This window comes from Tupaia chinensis, unplaced genomic scaffold, assembly GCF_000334495.1.
Source record: "Tupaia chinensis unplaced genomic scaffold, TupChi_1.0 Scaffold000132_1, whole genome shotgun sequence".
Lineage (NCBI taxonomy): Eukaryota > Metazoa > Chordata > Mammalia > Scandentia > Tupaiidae > Tupaia > Tupaia belangeri.
This window is the reverse complement of record NW_006159601.1, coordinates 3254320-3270637: the sequence shown is the minus strand read 5'-3', so window position 1 is coordinate 3270637 and position 16318 is coordinate 3254320. Positions and strand designations below refer to the sequence as shown.

The window sequence follows — 16318 nt, the reverse complement described above, 5'->3', positions numbered from 1 at the left end:
GCTGAGGGCTTTATGGTTGGTAGTCACTGGGGCTCACGGCCTTTATTCACAGTCTGACTGGACTTTGCTAGTCTTTATGTCATCTTTGTCTCTAGATGATCTTGTGTAGACCTAAGTGTGTCCATGTGGTTTGCATTGCATGGTTTCTGGAAGCAGGCTAGGCTCTCAAAAGGCAGACTCTGAAATAGAGGGTTTCCTGCAGCAGATTCCCTTGGGGTTGGGTGAGAGAGTGAGGGCTGCAGGACTCAGCAGAAAGAGAAGCTGAGCTGCAGGGTGGCTGCAACAGAGGTCTCCATCCCTTGCATGGGTGCTCAGAAGCTGGGGTGACCCATCAGAGTGGACCTCACTAGAGACAAGAGGGTCCTGGCCCTTGTAACCTTTTCCCCTTTGTCCCAAGTCTTGACTAGTCATTGGTTGCAGGCTGCCCTGGGAAGGGAGTGACTTTGAGTGAAGCAGCTCCCTTTGAGGAGGGGCTCATTGGTGAATAAGCAACAGACTACTGGCCCTGCATCTAGTGACATGAGTGTCTCAGTGCTGAGACTGAACAGGCCCTTGGACCATCTGAATCAGAATCCCCTGGAACGATTGTTTTAAATGCACTTTTCTGGGCCCAAAGGTGTTAAACTCATTTCTAGGAGTGAGACCTGGGAATTTTCATTTTCTATGAATTTCCTAGGTGATTTTGATGGTCACTAGAGTTCAAAAGTCATCCTGTTATAAGACTTTTGGCCCAAGTCTACTTCTTAAATGAGTATTTGTCCATTTCCTATAGGATTGATTGGTCCTTCATCTGATTTCAGATCTAAGGATCCTGGTAGGTTGATCTCCTGAATTATTAGAGATGGGAACAGAGATTTCGTTTCTTTTATTTGAATAAAATTCCTTTCATCCTAGACAAGAAATCGTTTTGAAGGCACCAGGTCAGAAGTGGAATCATTGATGAAAAAGATGAAGGAGAATCCCCTTGAGCACAAGACTATCAGTCCCTACACCATGGAAGGTTACCTTTATGTCCAGGAAAAACGTAAGTGCTTTGACTGCCAACAGCTTGGGTAGTCAGACTCTTTTCCCAGAAGGTGGAGGGTATCCACTTGGGTCTAGCTACTGTAAATAGATGTTTGATTGAATAAGAGCTATTTTATGGTTCAGTTTCCAAAGGGAAAGATGATGTCCACAGAGTCTTATCTATCTCCAGGTGATGTATTTTATTTTCTTTGTTACTGAGAATTCCCTTGGGATCCTAGAATTCATAGAGACTCTAGCATTTTTTTCTTCCCAGTGTCACTCTACTGTTGAAGAGCCTATATTCTTAATATACCCTTATAAGGGGCCAGCAGTTGGTGTAATGGCTATATCGCTGGACTCCCATGTAGTCGATCGTGGTTCCAGTCCCGGACATGGTGGCTTAAACTCACGCCTGGTGCAGGTGCATGTGCGTGCATGCCCAAGATCCTGAGAGGAGAATGGAGGAGCAAGGGATTGTGGTGTGGCCATCCCCTCTGGGGGGTGATTTCTTGCTTTCTGTCTCTCTCTGTCTTTCTGGTGAGTGAATGCACCCAGTAGCAAAAAACTCTGAATAAAAAAACAACATATATTTATAGCCTTATATAGCATGCCCTGAACTTAGTGGCTTGGAAAGATCTTTTTGCTAGGTCTCATTGTCTATCAGCAATCATTTCCTTTGGTCTGCTTAATATATGGTGATTCTGTTTTCATCGAGACTTGTGTCAGCAAGGCCCATGCAATCATGACTTAGATCCCTTCCCTCTTCTCAAGTCCTTTCATCTCAGTGCTTGAATTTTAGGAAAAGTAGAAATAAAAACTCACTTCAACAGCCTGGAAGACCCATTGACTTGCTGATGATGTCAAGAAAAGAAATACAGGTGGTACTAACATAGAGTTTTTAGCAGTGATTCACAAATTTATGCCCTGACTCACTCATTTATGCCCTGACTCACAAATTTATGCCCTGAGGCTTTGTGATGGAACTGTGCCATTTAGGGTAGCACTTCTCGACTTAATCTCAGTCCATGCATGCAATGCTAGTAATGAAAGATAGTGGATTTTTTTTCCTTTAGTGGCTAGTTCTTCTCCTAGTCTCCCACCCTGCTGTCTTGGTGTCGCGCCCATTGCACCTCCCATATTTGAGTTCTTTTTTGTCCTCTTCTTTTTATTTTTGACTTCTTTTTTTCCCCCCCAAGAGAGAGACAGCACCCCAGCAGGGTCTCAGTGCTGTGATAACCCCCTAGCCAGCCCCAGATCATGGGCCCACACATGCCTGGTACACGCAGAGAGATCTTCCAGTGCAAAACTGGAACCTTCCCATGCGGGCCAGCACTGCAGAGTGTCACGTGTTACCTCTGTACCTCCATTGGCCCCTACACACTCCTCCGATTAGAGTCGGGTGAAAAATCTCAAATTAGGTTTAAGACCTTCCTTGTATAATAGAATAGCAACACTTAGTTACAATAATTAGTTTAGTGATTACTTAAAACTTTGCTTGGGCTTAATTATTCTCCGGTAATGATGGTAACTGTACTGGTTTGGTGTTTCTGGCTGTGGTGAGGGTTTTATGTCTCTTACACTTACAGGAATGAGCTTGCTGAGGTTCCTAAGAAACAAAAGCTGCCTTAGTTGTGTGTTTCATACATACCCGAATGTAAGGTGATCCCTTCTTTACCAATGAGAAGATTGCCCTCAGAAATGTTTAGGTCATTATCAAAAAATGGGACCAGCAGTTAGCGTAATGGCTATGTCGCTAGACTCCCATGTAGTCGACCGTGGTTCACGTCCTGGACCCGGTGACTTAAAACTCATGCTGGGCGCTTGTGCGTGCGTGCCCAAGATCTCGACAGGAGAATGGAGGAGAAGGGATTTCAGCATGGCCATCCCCCCTGGGGGGTGATTTCTCACTTTCTATCTCTCTGTCTCTCTCTATCTGTCTGGTGAGCACACGTGCCCTATAGCAAAGACCTCTCAAAAAAAAAGAAAAAAAAGAAATTTTTAGGTCAATTTGACAATAGAAATTTTCAGGATTGAAAAAAATATACTTCCATGTCTACATACTATATTGGGTTGTTGAAAAAGTCATGACACATTTTTGCATAGAAAAACTTAGAAATATACCATGACTTTTCTGATGACCTAATAGTTAACATTATCCATTTACATATATAAAATCATTATTGTTTTTCTGCACTCTCATATTGCATTGCTTTATTTATTTATTTATTTATTTATTTTGGGGGGCAAGGTTTTTGCTATAGGGTACATGCACTCGCCCGAAAAACAGAGACAGAGAGACAGGAAGTGAGAAATCACCCCCCAGGGGGCTGGCGACGCCACAGTCCCTTCTCCTCCATTCTCCTCTCAGGATCTTGGCCACACACGCACACATGCTTGGCATGATTTTAAGGTACCAGTTTCGGGACTTGAACAGTGGTTGACTACATGGGAGTCCAGTGACATAGCCATTATGCCAACTGCTGGTCCCTACATTACTTAATTTAATTCAAACACTTCATGCGCTCTTTTGACATTTATGTGTTCATTATCGTTTGCACCAGTTTTTTTTTTTTTTTAATTTGCTATAGGGCACATTTGGTCACCTGAGAGAGGCAGAAAGAGGGAAAGTGAGAAAGCACCCCGAGGGATATGAGCATGCTGTAGTCTCTTCTCCATTCTTCTCTTGGGGTTTTGGGCATGCACGCACACATACCTAGCGCGCTATTTAAGCCGCTGAGTCTGGGACTCAAACCATACAGTCAGTCATGTGGGATACAGCCACCTTAACCACCATGCCACTGGCTGGCCCACCACTTTTTGATTCTTTAACACAATATTTCAGAGCATATCATTGGCTATAGCTTTTTATGGTTTTTAATTTTTTGTAAATTTATATCAGATTTATAGAAAAGTCGTAAGAATGGTATAAAGAATAACTATTAACATACTCTATCCTGTTGAACCAATTATTTTCAAGCTTATTCTTTCAAAAGAGAAAGAAAAAGAGAGAGAGAGAGACCAACAGATGGTATAAAGGTTATATCGCTGAATTTCCACCTAGTCGACTACGGTTCTAGTCCTGGACCCAGTGGGCTAAAACTCATGCTGGGTGCATGTGCATGCGTGCCCAAAATCCTAAGAGAAGAATGGAGGAGAAGGGATTGCAGCGTCACCATTCCCCCTGGAGGGGAATGGCTTCTCACTTTCCGTCTCTCTGTCTCTCTCTGTTGAGCGCATGTGCCCTATAGCAAAAATTTCTCTTAAAAAAATAAATAATAGATAGAAACAGTCATCCTTGACATCTGACATTGCATTCCCCTCCCTCCCCCAACATTTTGGGTTAACCAGAATCAAGTGCCCATGTGCCTGGCATATGCAGCTTGACCAGAGAACCAAACCCAGTCTTCTTTATGGATCCAGCTTTGTTTGAGCAGTACATTACCAATGTGCCACTGAGCTGGCTCCGGCTCCAGATTCATTAATTTTTAACATTTTGCCACAATTACATTATTTTTTCTTTGTATGAATATATATATGTGCATATCACAGATACATGCATACACACATTTTTTTTCTGAATCATTCAAGAACAGGTTGCAAACACTATGCTTTTTTATTTCCATGAGTATTTTCTAAGAATAAGAATATTCTTTTATGTTACCAAGTTCAAGATATTTAACGTTGATATAGTAAATAATATGCAATCTGAACTACAGTTTGTATTTTAATTTTTTTCCAGTTGTCCCTTATAAATAATTTTGTTCTTCTCCAGTACAGACTATCATTCTGCATGTAGTTGTCTTGGCTTTGGTCTCTTTTAATCTGAAACAGTTTCTCAGCCTTTCTTCATCATTCATGACATTGACATTTGAAGAGCATTGTGGTCAGTTCCTTTATAGAATTTTCTTTAGCATGGGTTTGTCTGATATTTCCTTGCTATTAGATTGAAGTTATCTGGTCAAATAGTTTGTAAGTAATTCTTATTCTCCTCTGGAGTCATATCCGGAGGCACCTGATGTCCATCTGCCCCTTGAAGGTGATGTTAATTTTGATCACCCAGTCAGGGTATTGTCTGGTTTCTCTGCTGTATGGTCATTATCATTATTATTTGTAAAATAATTATTTAATTTTATTTATTATCATTATTTTTTAATCTGACCAGAGAGTGATGGAGAGAGAGGAAAAGTGAGAAAGCAAGCTGCCAGGTCAGGGACTTGAACCACAGTTGGCTATGTGGGAGTCCAGAGTCTTAATCACCATGCCACCTGCTGGCCCCTTTATAGTAATTCTTTTTCTTTTTTTGAGAGAGATTTTTGCTATAGGGAACATGCGTTCAGCAGAGAGGCAGAAAGATAGTGGGAGAAGAAGTGAGAAATCACCCCCAAGGGGCGGTGGCCATGCTGCTGCCCCTTCCTCTCCATTCTTCTCTTGGGATTTTGGACACACACACTCACCTGGCATGAGTTTCAAGTTGCCAGGTCCGGGACTCGAACTGTGGTTGAGCATGGGGGTTTCCAGTGCCTTAACCACCATGGTACCTGCTGGCCCCCATTATTTTTATTTTTAACTGATCAGCAATCTAGTGGGTGATACCTTAAAATCATGTAAATATCCTGCTTATCATATTTCACCCTCCCCAGATTTAGCATCCACTGACAGTTCTTGCCCTACTGGTCTTTACTATGCTGGTTGCAAAATGGTGATTTTTCAGCTCCACTGCTTCCTCCTATGTTTAATAGGCACTCTTTACTGTATAGTAAAGAAATAACATCCTTTCTCCTCCTTTCTTCCCTACCTTACTTTCGATCTCTTCATCCACTCACCTCTTAGTCTGTCCAGCTGTTCTTCTACTCATCTCTTAATATCTTTCTTTTTTTTTTAATAGTTATTTTTTATTTAACTTAATTAATTAATTTATTTATTTTTAATTTGACCAGAGAGAGATAGAAGGAGCCAGACAGACAGACAGAAAGCAAGCCACCAGATCTGGGACTTGAACCATGGCCAACCGCGTAGGAGTCCAGTGCCCTTACCCACCATGCCACTTGCCGGCCCCGTCAATTAATATCTTTACATTGGCAGTGTGGACTTAAGGATTCCTATTTTATTCTCTAGTCTGTCATTTATTTCTGCCCTTACTTGATGCTCAAATTGTCCAAGGTGTAGCACTGTGGGAATCTTTGTGTTATGTTCTCAATAGAATTTTTTCCCCAATACGTGAGAATACATTAGGATTGTTGGTATTTTCATTTGTCCTTATGCTCGATGGAAACCCTATTTATTGTTTTCAGTCTGTTTACCTATTTCTTCTGCAAATGACAGAGACAGATAATATTCCCAACAGGGACTTGATGCAGCAATCCCTCCCCATCCCCATCTGCTCTGGCTCATGGGCATGTGTGTGTCTGATGTACTCAGAGAGGTCTCTGGATGCAAATCCAGAACCTGCCTTCCTGCGTCAGCCTTATAGAGCACTGTTTTACCCCGTGCCCTGTCCAGCCTCTTTGCCAACTGCCTTTTTTTTTTCTTTAATGGTTTTTGCCCCAGGGCAAGTGAGGAAGCTGGAGGGAGGGAGGGAGAGGGAGAGGGAGAGGGAGAGGGAGAGGGAGAGAGAGAGAGAGAGAGAGAGAAAGAGAGAAATCATTCTCCAGGGAGGATGGCCAGGTCGCAATCCCTTCTCCTCCATTCTCCTGGGATTTTGGGCATGCATGCACACATATCAGGTTTGATTTCAGCCACCAGATCTGGGACTCGAATCACAGTTGGCCATGTGGGAGTCCAGTATCTTAACCACCATGCCACCTGCTGGCCCTGCTGTTTGCCTTTTAAGTTTACGGAATGACTTCCTACACTTGCAGCTGGTAGTCATATAGTACCACTGATACTCATTAAATGTCCGCTGTTCCCTTTTTATGTTTTATTTTAAAATGTTAACCATTCTGCTCATCTCTATAAGTGTCTAAAACTAATACTGATTGAGGTCCTTGGAGAATGATAACGCTTTCTTCCTATAATAGTACTTTGTTATTCAAAATGAAGTATTTGGTTGGGTCCTTTGTGAAACCAGGGACTTTGTCAGAACTTGACTGGTGTCTCCTATTTCCTGAGGGATGATTTTGAGGGGCAGAGTCCTGAGGTTACATTTGCTCTTACAGTTTGGGACAGACGCCTTAGATCACTTCCATTCTGCAGCTTTGGTGTCTCGGAGGTCTCCTTGTCTATTTTCCAGTCTTCTCGAGTTCTGCTAAAGTAAAAGTGAGGGGTTTGGAAGTAGGTCAGAGCCCCTGATGTCTGTGTGCAGAGTCCCAGAGCAGCTGTGTGGGAAGCATGATGTCATCGTAGCAGATGGGAGTGGTGGCGAGCACTCTGAGGAGCCTTTCTGTGTTCCTTCCTCAGTCGTCTCACTCCTGTCAGGGAAGAGAACGGAAACTTCAAATGGAGATTGATGATGGGAACATGAAGTGATTTCCCCAGGGATCCTCTACTAGCCTTTTATTTTAAGACCCATTGGATGTAGCATTAGTGAGAAACAGCATTCCTTGGTCCCTGGGGGGAGCCCTGGGTTGGTTCCATTTCCAGCCTGTGGGATCAGATTGCTATCGTTTGCAGTTTGGCTGGTGTGGGGAATACATTACCCCTAAGACAGTTTAAGGATAGATGAGTGTTACGGATTGTGGGTTGCGTGTTTCTGTGGTTAATGATGTGTAGCATACAGGGGACATGCATAAATGTTTTATGGACATGTTATCTTGCAGGTCACTTTGGAACTTCTTGGGTGAAGCACTACTGTACATATCAACGGGATTCTAAACAAATCACCATGGTACCATTTGATCAAAAGTCAGGAGCAAAGGGGGTGAGTTTATTTTTAAATTTCATGCTTAATTTATTTAACTAACATATGATAACTATAATGCATTTATAAAGTAACAACTCTAATATTTCACTGTAATTTTCCTAATTTTTACAGCTTCAAGAAGTCTAGTCTGAAGATTAACGAAAACAAGATGATTATTCTTAGCTCTAAGTTATTTTAGGAACTGTAGTTGTTTTCTCACACACACACACACACACACACACACACACACAATATTAAATGTGTTCCATGGTTTTAGCTGCTAAAAATTCTTGAGTGACCTCCTCATCTTGTGGGATTGATTTGTGTCACTGTCATTGGAAACCTGGAGTGCTATCAGATGTTCCAGTTATCTACTGTTATATAACAGGTCACCCCCAAACATTGCAACTTTAAAACAACACCAGTCATTTTTGTATTTCTCAGTTTTTTTTTTTTTTTCTCTTTAGAGATATTTTTGCCATAGGGCATGTGTGCTCTCTGGAGACACAGAGAAAGAGAGAGAGAAAGTGAGAAATCACCCCTAGGGAGGATGGCCATGCCACAATCTCTTCTCTTCTATTCTCCTCTTGGAATTTTGGGCACATACGCACATACGCCTGGTGTGAGTTTCAAGCTGCTGGGTCTGGGACTTGAACTGCAATCAGCCATGTGGGAATCTAGTGCCTTAAACACTACTCCACCTGATGGCCCTGTATTTCTGACAAATTTAACGGAATTCTATGGAAATTCAAGGAGCATTTGGGTAGGGTTTAGCTGGCCAGTGATGGCTGAAGCTGGAACAGTTGACAGTTGGAAGTAGCTCAAGGCTAGCCAGACAGAGCTGTCTCTATCTCCCCTGGTCTTCTCTGTTTATCTTCTTCCCTCCTCTTTCTGTGTATAGTCTCAGAGCCTGTCCCTCTGAGGCTATCTATATGCAGGTCTCTCTATGTGGGCTAGTTTGGATTTCCTCACAGCTTGCTGACCTCAGGGCAGCAGAAAGTTTGAGGAGTGAATGTTCCAGTAACTAGAGCAGACATTGCATCTCCTTTTAATAACCTAGAGTCAGAAATCATGCAGCTTTACTTTTGCCCTCTCAGTTGAAAAGGTCACACATGACCACCGAGTTTATTTGGAGAGGAGGTAGACCCTTCTCTCTAGGGTAGGAGTATCAGAGTCTCATTGTACAGAGGGCATATGGGATGGAATATATCCTGTGACCTCTTTGGAGTAGATAGGCCACATGAAGCTCCCTGGTATCACTGTTTTGGGCAGCCCCTGGAATGCTCCAAATTTCTCCCTTCCACAGAGCTGTTAACTCTCCCTTCCTACCAGTCAGTCTCCTCTGGGTACTCTCATGGCAGTGAAAAGATATTTCTTAAGAAGGTTATTTTTATTTTCTCATTAACTGCTCTTTCTCCTCTCACTCCCTGTGAGAGAAGGGAGGGAAAGGAAAGAGACATTTTTTTTTTAAGGTATTGATTTGTTTCTTTTGTGATCGAGAGAGACAGAGACACACATGCACAGAGACAGAGAGAGAAATCAACCCCTGGGGGGACAGTCATGCCACAGTCCCTTCTCCATTTTCCTCTTGGGATTTTGGACATGTACACACATGTGCTTGGTGTGTTTTTCAACTTTCCTGTTGTAGGACTGGTACAGTGCAGTCAGCCATGCTGCCTTAACCACCAAGCCATCGGCTGACCCACCTGGCTGCTCTTAATACCTTATTTATCCTCATTTAGTATTTCGCATTTCATTTTCATAGTCCTGGGTTTGACTTTTTTTTTTAAATCTGTTGCTTGGTAATTTTTGGTCTTCCTCCATTTGAGTTTAAAGAAACATTTGGTCTCTGTCAACAACTCTGGAAAATTCTCACCAGTTACCACTTTGAATTTTGCCGCCTTTTCATTTTAGAGATAGTGAAAGTTTTTGTAAAACTGTGTGTATGTTTCAACTTTTTGAATCTCTGGACTGCATCCTGGATACGTTCTCTGTTCTGTTCTTAGTTTGAAGAGTTTTCCCGCGGCATCTAACCTGTTGATAAAGTCGTTCTCTGAGCATTCCGTGGACTGCCGCTCAGTGACGTTAGGTGCCGCCATCATTACTGCTAGCGGCTCCATCAGGCCGCACCCCTTCGTCTGTTCCAGTTTGCTTTTCTTCCTGGATTTCCTTTACTTAAGCCATAGCAGAGAAGTTCATCAGCACCTTTATTCCTTCCCTGTAGCAAAGCAATAATAAGGCACTGTGAATGTTTCTTGGCAGGAGTGAGGTTGAAATAAATGATCTCAGGAAAACACATACATTATAATATTGTAACAGAGACATGACAGAGTTAGAAGGAATATTAAAACCCTATGTTGGGCTGGCTCCCTGGCACAGCAGTAATGTGCTGCTCAAGAGAAACCAGACCCTGTATGGTGACCATGTTGCAAATCCTTGGCTAGCTATCCTGAAACACACCAGGCACGTGTGCAAGTACCTGAGAGCCAGAGCACTGGAGAAATGCAAAAATGGAATTGTGGTGTCTGAGGGAGTCTTAATTCTTTTCTCTTAGTCCTTCTAGAAACCACCTCCATTGAACTGTGCTCTGAAATACCCGTTATTTTGGGCCTTTTTGTCTTACACTTTTGTAAACCTTTCATGAAGAACTGTCTTGTATTTTTTCTCTCTCTTTTTTTTTTTTTTTTGCTATAGGGCACATGCACTTGCCAGGAGACAGAGAGAGAGAGAGAGAGAGAGAGACAGACAGACAGACAGACAGACAGGAAGCAAGAAATCACCCCCCACCCCCAGGAGGGATGGCCTTGTCACAATCCCTTCTCTTCCATTCTCCTCTCCAGATCTTAGGCATGCATGCAGATGCACCTGGCATGAATTTGAAGCCTCTGGATCCAGGACTCAAACTGCTGTTGGCCTTGTGGGAGTCCAGTGATATAACTGCTATGCCCTCTGCTGGCCCCTCTCCTGCTTTTTTATTGCACTTGAAAGTGAAGAATAGAGACCAATTATTGTGGAAGTTTGGGACTCCAAACACTTTAGCTAGATGATAGTAAACATCTCACTGGGTTGCTAATAGGTTTATAAGATTCAATATAGATATAAATTATTGGGACAGAACCTGACACATAATGAGTGCTGTATTAGGACCATGACATAATAATAATAATAATAAATTTTCCTAATAATAATTTCTTACATGTATATTTTATATTTTTCCACATTTTTTTATTACCTTATGTTGTCCTGTTAGAACCAATTTCCTCCTTTAAAAATTTGACATTTGGAGAGAGAAAATGATTTCTGAGATCATACAAATAATGACTTATAGGGCCAGTACTTGCACCCTGATTCTGGTGTCTGAATCACCTAAATCTGAAGCCATTATGCTATCCGCGACATCACTGTTTCCGCAGCTTAGGGTGGAGGAAATATAAGGACTTGCTGTTTAGAGGTGCCATATTCTCAGTGTACAGAGGCATCGTGTGATGTCTTTGTATACAGGTTTGTCTAAAGCTCTCCTGAGAGTTGAAGGTAGACTTAACATACTGGGGTGTCAGGAAAGTCTTGACGCATGTTTGTATAGAAAAATACGTCAGGACTTTCCCGACGACCCAATAGATAGTTGTTTTCTTTTCCTAACATGCTTTTCCTCTATCCTTTTTGCCCTTTCACAGTCCATTTCATTTGGATTATTTTTCTTTAAAAGTACCCTCTTTCGTCTTAGCTTTGGGCCTGGAGTTGTGAGTATATTTGCTTCATGCTCTCAGAGACCATACTCCATGCCTGATGAAAGAATTTCCTGCATCCTTTCTCGAGAATAGGCGCTTCTCTGCAGGTCTGGAACGGCCCACGATGGTCACCTACCCTTTCTTGATTGAACCCTCCCATTATTTTCCTGCTGCTCTCAGGATACAGATTAGAATCCTGCATGGTTAGGGAACCAGCAGTTAGCGTAATGGCTATGTCGCTGGACTCCCACGTAGTCGACCGCGGTTTGCGTCCTGGACCCGGTGGCGTAAAACTCACGCCGGGCGTGTGTGCGTGCGTGCGTGCCCAGGATCCCGAGAGGAGAATGGAGGAGAAGGGATTGTGGCATGACCATCCCCCCTGCCTGGGGGGTGATTTCTCGCTTTCTGTCTCTATGTCTCTGTCTGTCTGTCTGGCGAGCGCACATGCCATATAGCGAAAACCTCTCCAAAAAAAAAAAGAACCCTGCATGGTCTGGCCCCTGCCTCCCCACATTTTTCCCCTCTCATTTTGGGTTTCCAGCAGCATCAGCTTCCTGCTGTTCCTCCATGATGTTATCAACACTGACCTCAGGGCCTTTCCACCTGCTGTTCTCCACCCTCACTCCTCCTCTCGCCATTTTCTTTCTTAATGAATCCTTCCAATCCCAGCTCAAGAAAGCCTTTCTAACCTTCCTGACTGGGTCTCCTTCTGTTAATGTAGGTATTTTTAGCACAACTTATCTCTTTTTTGTTCTGTTGGTCATGGTTGTAACTTGTCACTTATTTGTTTGCAATTATTATCTATATCCCCAGTTTTTCAAAACTGGCTGTAGTTGAATAGATCATCTGTATAAATGTTTCCTGGTATAGTCCCGTCGTTCTTGGAACAGAACCTCATCTTCCTCTTTTTTTCTGCTTATATTTAATGGTTCTATTTATCTTTTCCATTTTCTCTCATTTCTCGGGGATAGCTCATGTAAAATTTCAAAGTGAAAGCTAGCTGATCCATAGACATTAAATCTGAAATACAGTTAGATATCAGCAAGGTTGGAATAAGTTTGAGTGTTTATACTTATACCCTTTGCATGCTGGAAAAGAAAACAGCTCTCAATCTGAGAACTTAATCTTTGCTACTCAGTAAAAGACAATAGATGTGAGGCTTGTGAATATAAACTGTCTTTTCCTAGGTTACTGTGTTTTATGTGCCGTGCTGATATTAGTGGGTGACTAACCGTTACCTTCCATAGTCACATTTCCTATTATTTCAACACACTAGGCCAGTTTGCTAATTTCCTTCTAGTTTAGAGACAGGGATTGGCAGAAGCCAGAGAAACAGAACCGCTAACAAATTCCTGAGTGACAGAAAGAGGGCAAATCAGAGGTGCCAGCTTCTGTGTTGCTAGGCAACAAAGTAGTGCTGTGAGGTAAAACAGTTGTGTTCCTACAGTCGAATACTACTTAGCTGGAAAAGGAAATAACCTCTTATTATTTATTTATTTATTTATTTAATTTTTTGTTGAACTGACCTTTATTTTATTACCTCACCTACAAATCGTTCATTAATGCCTTAAGACAAGTTTTCTTTGAATAAACTCATTTTTACTCAGCAAAATTCAAAGGGGAAACATTAGGCCTTTCTGGCGTAGGAAAAGCCTTTCACCAGTCCCTAAGTGATTTTCACAAAATGTAAAATGGACTCTATTCTTGCAGAAGCTTTGGCTTAATTTTACCAAGCAGCAAGATGTGCCACAACAGTTCAGGGAAGGCAGAGGCAAGCTAACAAAAAAGTTACTAATACAACAATACATTGCAGGCTAAAAACAGCGACTGTTTATTTACTGACCAGATTACAAACATAATCATGGTGGACACCTTAGTTCATCCTTCTAGTAAATCTGTTGATCTAATCTTCCCTGTTGCCAGCATCTCCACCTTCTACAAAATGGGTGGTCTTTTTCTTTATTCCACCTTGTGGAGAAGATAATTTGAAGGGCCACAGGAAGTTATTTGCTTCTTTGAAGCATTTTCCAACAGTATAGATTTCATGAATCAGATCTTCCATGCAGAAGATGCCAAATTTAACAAGAGATGGAGCAATCAAAGAGTTACCTGTCAAAGCAATTCACTTATTGATTTTGCCATAACCACCGTTGTAGATCAGTTCATTTACTGACTCATGCAACATATGGTTCCACAATTCTCAGTATATTAATTGAGGCCTTGTTGAGCTTAACAAAGGTGCCGTTGAAGATCTGGTGAAGATGAAGAAGCTGCAATACCTTTCGAACCTTTGGGCTCACACCATTGATACCTCTGATCCTGATGACAAATGCCAATTTGGGTTCTTTAGATACACCGAAGTTGCCAGCTTTTCTTGCCATCCTTGCCATGCAAATCCCAGTTCTGCACATCTGTCTGTATTCCTTACAGTAGTGCTTAGCTTTTTCATAGATAAGCTTCCTCCTTGCCTTTCAAAACATCTTTTGAGCAAACTTCTTTCTCAGGCACTTGATCTTCAGCTCCTCAAAGTCTTTTACTACCACAGCCACATGGATGAATTACAAAACAATGTTGCCAAACAAAAGAAATTGAATGTGGGCCAGCAGGTGGCATGGTGATTTAGGCTCTGGATTCCACCTGAGTGATTCCATGGTTTGAATCACAGACCTGTCAGCTTGAAAAACACTCCAGGCATGTATGCGTGTGTGCTCGAAACCCCAAGAGGAGAATGGAGGAGAAGGGATTGTGGTGTGACCGTCCCTCCTAGGGGGTGATTTCTCACTTTCTCTATCTGTCTGCTGAACGCATGTGTCCTGTGGCCAAAAATATGTATCTTTTTTTAAAAAGAAGGGGCCCAGCAGTTGGCATAATGGCTGTGTTGCTGGACTCCCATGTAGTCGACCGTGGTTTGAGTCCTGGACCCAGTGGCTTAAACTCATGCTGGTGTGTGTGCATGTATGCCCAAGATCCTGAGAGGAGAAGGGATTGCAGCATGGCCATCATGTCAGTGGAGATGACCTAGCCACAGTGCTTTCTCGTTTATTCCCCTCTCTGGATTTTGATTACATACACGTTCAGCATGTTTTTCAAACTGTTGGGTTCAGGACTCAAACCATACAGTCATTCATGTGGGATCCAGGCACTTTAAGCATGAGGCCACCTAGCTGACCCTAAGAGACATTATTTCCATTTTTACTGTGGTCAGTGCTGTGACAGAGAGCCATGTGGTGCTACGCGAACACACCTTGGGGATATGTGACCTAGTTGGGAAGGTTTTCTTGAAAGAGTGATAGCTGATCCAAGATCACAGAAGCTTAGAGTTGGGAAGAGACCATCCCCTTCAACTCCTACCAAACCTACAAATGAAACCTGTGTGAATCAGTGTCTGCCATGGATGAATGCCGTACCCTCATGAGCCACAGCATTAAAGATGTTTGGTTCTGTTACAAATTTTAGCTGCATGAGGGTCTTGCCTGAGGTTTTAAGATCCACCTTCTACTTCACATGGGTTCTGAACACTCCAATTGAGGTGAAATGGTCACTCCCAGTTGTGTGTTACATTTGTCCCAGCGAGGAGCAGAGCCCACATCGTGACCTTATCTTGATCTTGTGTGTTCCCCCTAGGGAGAAGATGAATCAGTCACCCTCAAATCCTGCACGCGGAGGAAAACAGATTCTATCGAGAAGAGGTTTTGCTTTGATGTCGAAGCAGTGGACAGGTGAGTAGCTGTCATATTCTTTCAGAGCAGATACCCAGTGTGGTCATCTTTCAGCCAAAGTTTTTCTGCCTTTCCCCCTCTCTGTCCCTCCTTTCCTTCTCCAGCCCCAGACGTTCATCCAGTTTAGATTCAACTTCAGTCCTTGCTGATACAGATTCTGTCTCTGAGGTTCAGCACCAAACCCCTGGTTTGGTTTTGTTCTACATTGTTGATTGACTGACTGACCGACTGACTGACCAACCGACCGACTGACTGACTAGGAGAAAAAGATTTATTTCATAGGTACATGGAAACCACACAGAAATGAAATGGACACCCCAAAGAGGCAGTCAGACCCACAGGCTTAGATACCATGTTTATTTTTTATTTTTTTAGAATTATTTAATTTTATTTATTCATTCATTTATTTTTAATTGACCATAGAGAGAGAGAGAGAGAGAGAGGGAGAGATAGAGGAAGAAAGTGAGAAAGCAAGCTACCAGGTCCGGGACTTGAACTGTGGTCAGCTATGTGGGCATGTCCAGCGCCTTAACCACCACACCACCTGCTGGTCCCTACCATGTTTATTTTATTTTAATTTAATTTAATTTAATTTTTTTTCACACTTTAACATAGGGCCCAGGAATGTGTGTTATGTCTCCAGGAGGCTGAGTGGCTGTTTAAAGAAAACTGAATATTTAGCACAATAATATCAGCTTTTTGAGACTTTTTTTTTTCTTTTTTACTTTAAACAAATTGATACAATGATGTAAAAGGAAGTGGAGCAGAAGTTTCTTTATTCAAATTTTTTTTTTTTTAAAAGGGCCCAGTTTTTAGTTGCAGTACTTCACCTACCAGTATGTGTGTGCACACACCCAGGAAAGATACCAAGCCACTTGTGAAGTCAGTCTTTGGAGAGAGAGCCATGTGTTGTATTTTTTCAAGATTTATTGAGTCTCTCATTAAGTTGTACCATTTCATGGTGTTAAGCTAGTTTGACAGCATTCCAGTTCTTTGAGACACTTTACTTGGCAACAGGTTAATTCTTT

At 42.3% G+C, this 16318-nt stretch overlaps 1 protein-coding gene across 1 annotated transcript in view; it reads left to right on the top strand.

The window, feature by feature from the left end:
* ARHGAP26 (Rho GTPase activating protein 26) overlaps positions 1–16318 on the top strand; it is a gene marked incomplete in the record, with an annotated part of 513022 nt that overhangs the window by 157538 nt on the left and 339166 nt on the right. Inside the window, 3 exon segments of the mRNA XM_027770414.1 lie at positions 895–1024; positions 7761–7861; positions 15196–15290. Of these exon segments, the coding sequence (XP_027626215.1) occupies positions 895–1024; positions 7761–7861; positions 15196–15290 (326 nt within the window).